Raw genomic sequence first — 10073 nt, 5'->3', positions numbered from 1 at the left:
CCAGAGACAAAGTGATGGAATAGTTGATTAAAGAGATTGTTATAACCAGAGACAAAGTGGTGGAATAGATGATTAAAGGGATGGTTATAGTCAGAGACAAAGTGATGGAATACATGTTTAAAGAGATTGTTATAGCCAGAGACAAAGTGGTGGAATAGATAATAAGAGACTGTCGGTGTAAATTCAAGTGATCCTCTATGTGTAGAGTGGCATGTCCNTGCAGTTCTTTAGTTGATATCTTGCACAGAACATTTTCTTTTTCTTTTTTTTAATAATTAATTTTTTTTAAATAAAAATTTAATTTGAATGTCAAAGTTAAAAAACAAACTATTTTTAATGAAACAGGCAAAAATACATATTTACTATATTTTACGATAGGAAATATATAAGCATAGATAAAATAACATGATATCCAGTAAAACTGGGTTTTAGTAGTACAAAAACATTTATTTGTCAAGAAAGTTATATTAACCGAAAAAAAACTAGCTTCCAAGTTCTAGTAAATTATATCTTTTCAGATCATGTTATTTATAATACTATCTTGGATGTTGTCTCTAAATAAATCTAAATTTGGTTCTTATTTTTACAGATATAAGAAGTATGTTAAATGTAAAATATATATCTATTTATTGGTATGTTTGAGAACAGATGAAACTGTTCGCTCTAGCCCAGGTTTCTTACCACCAGGATTCTCAAAACCCTTAGACCTAGGCTTACGGTCAGTTTTGAGCTTGCTTGACGCTGTCCCTTGCATGTAATTATATCCGGCGCTATCCGCCTCCTTCCCAGTAAGTCTCTGTATAGTCCGATCTGAAAGACACTGGCTTTTCAGAAAAATGGCGGGAAAGCAGAATCCTTCATATATGCCAAATTATTTCTCAATTGACGATATTTTGGCAACTCAGGTGATATAGATGTCCTGGGACACGATTTTATGAAAAGCGGGGTGTGGCTGAACCGCGTAAATCAAGTTAAACCACTTTCTTCAGCTTGAACCGGACGCACTAGAGAAGTGGTTCAATTAAGCCTGCGCGTTCAGCTATGTCTCTCTATTCATTAAATCTTGTCCCTGTTGAGTGATCAGCTGAATTCTAAATAAAAATACACTATTTATATTGATTAATTGATTGAATCATTGGTTAAGATCGTGTTCCATGTTCTAACCTTTATTGGTTGATAGATTAGTAGCGTGTACATTGATTGATTTATTATTGATTGATTAGGAACGCGGGGATGTGTTCTAACCTTGAATGATGAATTTATCTATTAGGAGCGTGTACCATTTTCTCGATTGATTGATTGATTAATCGCTTTTATCCTTTTCTAATAGGAGCTTGTTTCGTTTGTTATGATTGATTGATAAGGAATGGTTGCCGTTCTCTAACCTTGATTGATTGCTCTTACCCTGTTTAGACGCGTGTTTAGTTGTTAACATTGATTGGTTGGTTGGTTGGTTGGTTGGTTGGTTGGTTGGTTGGTTGGTTGGTTGGTACTATTTATATTGATTAATTGATTGAATCATTGGTTAAGAGCGTGTCCCATGGTCTAGCCTTTGTTGGTTGATTGATTTATTATTGATTGATTAGGAACGTGTGGATGTGTTCTAACCTTGGATGATGAATTTATATAATAGGAGCGTGTGCCATTTTCTAGATTGATTGATTGATTAATTGATTAGGAATGGTTGCCGTTCTCTAACCTTGATTGATTGCTCTTACCCTGTTTTATTAGGCGCGTGTTTCGTTTGTTAACATTGATTTATTGGTTGGTTGGTTGGTTGATTGATTGATTGATTATTAGGAGCGTGTACCGTGTTCTAACCCCCTCGAGCTGAAGGATCTGGGGTTCCTGGATCCAGGTTCAGATGATAAACATTTGGCGCAGGGATCAAAAGTAGGTTTCCTCTATCTATCTAACCATATATCTATCTTTCTACCCATCTAAATATAAGACAAAGACAGTTGAAGAAATTAGGAAAAAGCTGCGAAATAAATTATAGAAAATTAAGAAATAATCCTAACATTGATTCCATTAGTACTTAGTTCCTAAACTATTTTATTTCAAATTTTTGTTACGTTTTCAATACTAACAGACACTTTTTTTGACGATTAAAATATTTCAGCTTGAGATTCCGTACTGGATAGTGGACGGTATGCGGGCAGGAAAGTAAGTAACATACATTTTAAGAGCAGCGACAGAATTTATTGATTTTATTATGATTTTTAAAAGAGAGAATGTATTATAGCAGTGCCATAAAAAGCTTTATCATTTTTAATTTTTTGTTGTGACTTGCGCATAAGAAACTATAAAAGAAATCATCAGAATTAAACACTTTTTAAGCCTAAAAAAAACATTTTTGATCAAACAAAGTTTTAAAAACGTGCATGCTTAAAAACGTACGGAGAGTCACTTGAAATTACAATGACAGTCCGTTTTAGGCTAAAGTACCTGAACATGTACCTGCCGCGTAGTTATAAAAAGATTTAACGTGAGATTCTGCTTTTTAGACTAAAGTACCTGAACATGTACCTGGCGCGTAGTTATAAAAAGATTTAACGTGAGATTCTGCTTTTTAGGCTGAAGTACCTGAACATGTACCTGCCTCGTAGCTATAAAGAGATTTACCGTGAGATTCTGCTTGCTGATGCTAACGTTGTAGATCTCCACAAACTAGGTAATCGTAATTTTTATCTCTAGATAGATAGATATTCTTTGCTTGGCTGTTTGCTTGTTTGTATCCAAAACACGTCCAAACGGCTGAACGAATCGGGCCAACATTTTTTAGGCAACTCACAAGACCCCAGGCCACAGAGTTCGTGATTCGTAAAAATAAAAAATTGAACGTTTTTCCCAGTTAATTTTTACATGGGCCAATTTAAACGAAAAGACCCCCTAACATTGAGAGTTATAAAAATAGCCACTCTCAGAGTAACAACTAAGCGCGCTTAAAGTCCATATATCTATATAAATAATGTAGTAATCTTTGCCTGTCTGTTTGTATGTCCAATCATAACTCAGCAACCTCTTGAACTCCGGAGAACCGGGCAGTAATGTTTATAGGTTGGGTTAAAACTTTTAAAGAGAAAAACTAGCTTCCATTCAAAGCTTTGGTCCTCAGACAGTGTACTAGCTTGAGTACCCAGCGTTGCCCGGGTTACTCATTGTTACTCTCGCCGTTTACCCGCGCTTGGTCGTAGATTACGATTTTAGCTATTCCTTGAACCCACTGAACTTGGAATCTCAAAACCAAGCTAAGAAAATTTCCGTAATTCTCTCAAGTTCCCCAATCAAATTTGGAGCAAATCGGTCCAAGGGTTCCTGAGTTATGATCGGACAAACAAACAAATAGACAGACAAACAAAGATTACAACTTAATATATAAAGATAGTTTCCCTTTTCTAGTGCTTAAATAAAAAAATTTAATTTTTAACAAAACCGTTATCTCGGAGGGTGGGGGGCAGAGTAATAAACTTAAAAATCTTATACATAACTTTTTTAACATTTATTTTTTGTAATTTTCATAAGAATTTTAAAGCAAAATTAGAAAATATAAAAAAAACACTATACAATATACTCTACAGTATACAATACACATCATTGTATAATTTATTATTTTCTTCAAGGCCCTTATTTTTATGAGTTTGGTTTGTATCTGATAAAACACTCTGTAGAGGAGGGGGACCTCATCGGAGAAACAATCAGGTACGTTTTTTATAGAGGCCACAGACGTTTTTTAAAGAGGCCACAGACGTTTTTTAAGGAACCACAGACGTTTTTTTTAAAGAGGCCACAGACATTTTTAAAGGGATAACAGACGTTTTTTTAAAGGGGTCAAAGACGTTTTTTAAATGGGCCTCAGACGTTTTTAAAGAGGTCGCAGACGTTTTTTAAAGAGGCCACAGACGTTTTTTAAGGAACCACAGACGTTTTTTAAAGAGGCCACAGACGGAATTTCAAGCGAGCGGCCCGATTAACAATGGTACCTTTATTAAAACCTTTGTCTCCCTAAGGATGAATAAATAATTCTTTTTCTTGAAAATTTTTACGTGTGTTTTTATACAGACAGAGACATTGAAGGAATTTTTTAGAATTGAACACTTTTTAAGATAGAAAAATTGCGAGGACAGAGGGTTTGCATGTATTTTTTAAACTTAAAGGATTTTAGAAGCTTTTGAGAAACAACTTTAAGGATGAGGCTTGCTTTTTTTCACATGAAAAAATCATTGATTTTTTTCCAAAACCCATCGACTTTTCCTAAAACCCATCGACTTTTCCTAAAAACCATTAGCTTTTCCTAAATCTATTCAATTTTCCCTGAAAACCATTCACATTCCTCAAAAATTCCCTAAATTTTGAGAAATATGTTATTTGAACCTGACCTACCCCCTCTAGGGAGTTAGCGGTTGTATAGGGGGGGAGCTCAATTTCCTCGTTTTTACAGAATACATAAATATATTTTATTTGTTTTTCCTAAGTTCCACCTTCAGAACCCGGTTTCTCAACATTCTCAATGCCGCGCAAAATTGTAGAGACGAGGAGAAACTCAAGGTAATATTATTAAAAGGACTGTAAGCGTAATTTCAAGTGACCCTCCACATAAAAATGGCAATGTGAGATTTACAACAGTACCCTTGAAAGTTTTGTCTGATATGTATCAATTAGAGATATCAATGTTTTTATTCCTTTAAACTGATTATATTCATTTTCGGCTTCTCTGTAAGATTAGTCCGAACTTATCTCAAGACGCGAGCTTACTCTAGTCTAGAGAGAAAAATTTCCAGAATTATTGGCATCAGAAAAAAAATAAAAAAATGAAAAAATGTTATAATGATATAATGTTTTTTAAATTCGATTTTTAGGAGACCGATAAAATGGATGAATTAGAAAGGAAACTCTTCAAAATGGGATACAAAAAAAGAAACGGTATGTTTTTTAACATGTATCCTTTTTACATATCATAACTTAAAGAAAAACATAAAGTTGATGTTTGAAAATATTTTATTACATGGATTTAAAAAGGATTTTTTTATTTTAATCATTGAAAAAAAATAAAGTTATTTAAAATTTCTTCTCCAAAACATCATAAATGGGTCAAAAATAGGACCTTAAACAACATTCAATAGGACAAAAAATAACACGTGTAACAATTTTTTTCTAGATATAGTCGGCTGGATGAACCGTGATGTTTATCAGATAAAAACAGCCAGTGCTGTTTCCAGTTTCAAGAAGAGAAAAGTTGCAAACATCAGCTAGCTAAATCAGCTGATAATCAGCTAGCTAAATCAGCTGATAATCAGTTAGCTAAATCAGCTGATAATCAGCTAGCTAAATCAGCTGATAATCAGCTAAAAATCCGCAAACATCGCAAGGCGGTCTTCTAATAACATGAGATCAGCTGATCATATGACGTCAGCTGGTTTTATGTCAGCTGACACCACCATGTCGGCTGATAATCAGTGAACATAAGATATCAGCTGATTATATGATTATCATAAGTTTTCTTAACTGTCTATTATCTATAAACTTTACAGTAGAAAAAATATTTAAATGACACAATGAAATGATGACACCCCCAACCCCTTTTAATCTTTAAAAAATGATTAGAAAAAATAATATGAAATTTGGCTTTATGTAAAATCGAAAAAACGTTGTATTTTTAGTATAAATTAAATATTGAATAGTAAGATAAAGTACCTGAATATTAAACAATGCGCTTTGAAAATGTAAAATTATAAAAATATGAATTTCTGCAGTTTTCCAGAAAATGATGTTGAGACAGATTCTTAGAAATCCAAGATGGCTGACCAATCCTTTACCAGCGTTCGGTCAGACAGCTGAGTTGGAGAGTTTAATGCCACAAATATCCGTCAGATGTCACTCTCATCATTCTAGAGTTGTCAGGCCAATACTTAGGGTGAGGACTCTGAGAAATTTCACTCGTAAATAAAAATAATGAAAATATGTTATTAGGTTCTGTAATCACCATTAATTGTCCTAAATAAATTATTCCTTTAATATTTATATTTCTAGGTAAATGAAAGAAATACTCCTTTAATATTTATATTTTTAGTTTAATAAAAGAAATACTCCTTTAATATTTATATTTTTAGTTTAATGAAAGAAATACTCCTTTAATATTTATATTTCTAGTTTAATGAAAGAAATACTCCTTTAATATTTATATTTCTAGTTTAATGAAAGAAATACTCCTTTAATATTTATATTTCTAGTTTAATGGAAGAAATACTCCTTAAATATTTATATTTCTAGTTTAATGAAAGAAATATTCTTTTAATATTTATATTTCTAGTTTAAGGAAAGAAATACTCCTTTAATATTTATATTTCTAGTTTAATGATAGAAATACTCCTTTAATATTTATATTTCTAGTTTAATGAAAGAAATACTCCTTTAATATGTATATTTCTAGTTTAATGAAAGAAATACTCCTGTAATATTTATATTATTAGTTTAATGGAAGAAATACTTCTGTAATATTTATATTTTTAGTTTAATGGAAGAAATACTCCTGTAATATTTATATTTCTAATTTAATGAAACAAATACTCCTTTAATATTTATATTTCTAGTTTAATGGAAGAAATATTCCTTTAATATTTATATTTCTAGTTTAATGAAAAAAATACTCCTTTAATATTTATATTTCTAGTTTAATGNGATCTGGATACAGGATTCGTCCAGTTAAAATATGGACCCGGATCCAGGATTCGTCCTGTTAAAATATGGACCCGGATCCAGGATTCGTCCTGTGAAAATATGGACCCGGATCCAGGATTCGTCTTGTATAAATATGGATCCAGATCACGAATATTTCTTAAAAGTTTTGCTAATTTTTTACAGCAAAAACAAATTTTAAAAAAATTCTTATTTTGTTTTCGCTATCAGGCAGAATCTTGATTTACAATTTAATGATTAGAAAAGTTTCATTGATATCTCATTAGTCGACACTACAGTTTGTTTTTATTGCCATTTAAACATTGATATCTGCAGATTAATCTATAATTTATAATTTATAATTTATAATTTATTTTTCATATTCATTCCGTCATTTCTTCTTCTTTCCTCATTCCAATTCTTCCATCAAGCTTCCATTTCTTCTTTTATTCATTTCCTTTTTAATTCCTTCATCAGCATTTATTTCATTATTTAATTTGTTCATTTCTTTCATTTTGTACTTACATTTTCCCTCACTAGGCTTTTAGGGCGCTTCATGCCCTGCGCCCATCTCCTTTTTAATTGTGAACATTTTTTCTTTGACATTATTGGAAACATACAAACAAACATACTGACAGACAGACAAGCTAAATTTTTATATGGATTTTCACTCATTTTCATTTATCTATATCTATTTATCTATGTATATAAATTTGGCTTGTCTGTCTGTTTGTTTTTATCCAATAAACGTCAAAACGCCTGAACCGATCGGGCCCACATTTTTTGAGGGATCTCCCGTGACCCAAGGGAAGGTCTATAAATGATCAAAATTAAAAAAAAACTTGCGTTAAAAAGTTTTTTATTTATGTAAAAAAAATTAATTTTTAAAAATCCGCGAATTTTTTATGAAATCCGCGAACAAATTCGATTTCCAATAATGTTTTCAAGAAAATTTTCATGAAATCCGGGAACTTTTTTTGTTGTTGTTTTTCAAGTGTACACAAAAAGAACATGTGTTTACAATTTAGATAGAAGATGGGTGCGAAGATGGTCACGTGAGGGATCTCATGTGACCCTAGGGAAAGTTCATAGATGATCAAAATTTCAAAATTTTCTTTTGAAAGTTTTTTTTGTAAAATATTATGAAATCCACAAACTTTTCTATATACTGTACAAAGAGAAGATGCTCACAGATAAAGCCACAATTAAAAGTTGAAATAGAAGATAAGTGAGCCAAGTTTTTAAAATTTTTAATCACATTTAAAGGTCGTTTTTAAGTTTTTATAATTAGTAGATCAGCTCATGTTGAATGGAATTATCCAGCTGAATTATTTTATAATTAGGAGATCAGCTCATGTTGAATGGAATTATCCAGCAAAACTATTTTATAATTAGGAGATCAGCTCATGTTGAATGGAATTATCCAGCTGAACTATTTTATGATTAGGAGATCAAATCATGTTGAATGGAATTATCCAGCTGAATTACTTTATAATTAGGAAATCAGCTCATGTTAAATGGAATTATCCAGCTGAACTATTTTATAATTAGGAGATCAGCTTATGTTGTATGGAATTATCCAGCTGAACTATTTTATAATTAGGAGATCAAATCATGTTGAATGGAATTATTCAGCTGAACTATTTGCTTTCTCGGCAAGGTTGGGGGAACAAATACCTTCCAAGGTAAAATATCAATCAAATTATCTCTATCTACATATCTATCTAACTATGTATCTATCCATCTTTCTATGTATGTATCTATGTATCTTTCTATTTATCTATATNATAGAATAGGTTTTCACTACTGAAAAATCTATCTATCTATCTATGTATCTATCTAGTTGCTAGAAGAGGTTTTCACTGCTGAAAGATCTATCTATCTATGTATCTATCTATCTATCTATCTATCTTTCTATCTATGTATCTATCTAGTTGCTAGAAGAGATTTTCACTACTGAAAGATCTATCTATCTATCTATCTATCTATCTAGTTGATAGAAGAGGGTTTCACTACTGAAAAATCTATCTATCTATCTTTCTATGTATCTATCTAGTTGCTAGAAGAGGTTTTCACTGCTGAAAGATCTATCTATCTATCTATCTATCCAGTTGTTAGAAGAGGTGTTCACTACTGAAGGATCTATCTATCAATCTATCTATCTATCTATCTATCTAGTTGTTAGAAGATGTGTTCACTACTGAAGGATATATAGAAGCAGAAAAGGAAAAATACGCCCAACTAAATATTCAAGATATAAGGTTATTATGTATTTATTTATTATTTATTTTGACATTTTTTTTCAAATTTTTAGAAACATAAATACACAACATTAGTCAGGACCTATCTGAAAAAAGTAATTAATATGATGCAGATGAAATCTAATAAAGAAGATTGTTTAGTCTGCAGATGAAATCTAATAAAGAATATTGTTTAGTCTGCAGATGATATCTAATAAAGAATATTGTTTAGTCTGCAGATGAAATCTAATACAGAATATTGTTTAGTCTGCAGATGAAATCTAATAAAGAATATTGTTTAGTCTGCAGATGAAATCTAATAAAGAATATTGTTTAGTCTGCAGATGAAATTTAATAAAGAATATTGTTTAGTCTGCAGATGAAATCTAATAAAAATCTGGCGAACAAGGGTGAGGATATTCTTGAGAGCGTGGTCTCAAGCTGGTTAAGGGGGGCGTTCCCCGCTCTTCCAGAGGAGGGTATTCAGGTAAACCAGGGGCTCTCTTCATTACCGGAGATTTTGATAATTTTGGTGGATTTCTATGTATTTAAAACAAAATGTTCAAAATCTTCATATCTCCGGTACTTCTCAAACCTTGAAAAGGGCAGACCACATTTTGTAATTATTATTTTAAGAAATTAACCTTACTGCAAATATTTCTAATCATTAAAGATGATCTTTAAAGGGAGTGTTTGCGAAAAATGAAAGGGGGCAAAGGCTTTCGCGAACACTCCCTTTAAGCAATCTCGCAACTATCATGCTTAGTTCTCTAGGCATTATGTTATCTAGGCATTATGAACTAGGCATTCAAAAATCTAGGCATAATGTTATCTAGGCATTCAGAAATCTAGTCATAATGTTGTCTAGTCATTCACGAACTAGGCATAGTGAACTAGGCATTCACGAACTAGGCATAATGTTACTGAGCCGTTTGTGGCAAGGACTCAATTCCTTTGATTTTTTCCAAAAATTTCACCTAGAAGTTTTATCTCTGAAATCCTCAGTAGGATTCCGAGTTAAAGAACCCCCCCTTCCCCTAAAAAAATTTATTATAAACTTATGAAACTTTCAGGCAGTTAAGGAGTATTTATTATCTGAAGAAACCCTAGCTGAAGTTTCATTTCATATTGGAGCAAAGGTATCAAGTTTAGAATAGT

General features: G+C 31.7%; 2 protein-coding genes across 2 annotated transcripts; both read left to right on the top strand.

The window, feature by feature from the left end:
* The first annotated feature begins 300 nt into the window (after window positions 1-300).
* On the top strand, window positions 301-5852 carry LOC111717826 (DNA replication complex GINS protein PSF3). The gene is made up of 8 exons (XM_023493273.1): window positions 301-905; window positions 1801-1893; window positions 2123-2166; window positions 2577-2674; window positions 3624-3702; window positions 4476-4548; window positions 4860-4923; window positions 5159-5852. The coding sequence occupies exons 1-8, from the start codon at window positions 837-839 to the stop codon at window positions 5251-5253; spliced, it is 615 nt and encodes a 204-aa protein (XP_023349041.1). The 5' UTR covers window positions 301-836; the 3' UTR covers window positions 5254-5852.
* A 2370-nt stretch (window positions 5853-8222) lies between these two features.
* Window positions 8223-10054, top strand: LOC111717825 (39S ribosomal protein L44, mitochondrial; the record flags this gene model as incomplete). Its single annotated transcript, XM_023493271.1, is given in 4 exon segments — window positions 8223-8360; window positions 8854-8936; window positions 9288-9402; window positions 9989-10054. Coding segments are annotated over 4 exon segments (387 nt in total), but the record flags the coding sequence as incomplete, so codon positions are not given.
* Window positions 10055-10073: the final 19 nt, after the last annotated feature.

The sequence above is a fragment of the Eurytemora carolleeae genome, unplaced genomic scaffold, assembly GCF_000591075.1.
Source record: "Eurytemora carolleeae unplaced genomic scaffold, Eaff_2.0 scaffold2633, whole genome shotgun sequence".
Taxonomy (NCBI): Eukaryota; Metazoa; Arthropoda; class Copepoda; order Calanoida; family Temoridae; genus Eurytemora; species Eurytemora carolleeae.
The sequence above is the reverse complement of the archived record's forward strand: the minus strand, read 5'-3'. Positions and strand labels throughout refer to the sequence as shown.

Bases quoted from the DNA above. Each gene is read 5' to 3' on its own strand.
- LOC111717826 (XM_023493273.1), top strand. From the start codon at position 837: ATGGCGGGAAAGCAGAATCCTTCATATATGCCAAATTATTTCTCAATT. The intron at 906-1,800 runs GTGATATAGATG...ATTGATTATTAG, and splicing joins ACGATATTTTGGCAACTCAG to GAGCGTGTACCGTGTTCTAA. The intron at 4,549-4,859 runs GTAATATTATTA...TTCGATTTTTAG, and splicing joins GAGACGAGGAGAAACTCAAG to GAGACCGATAAAATGGATGA.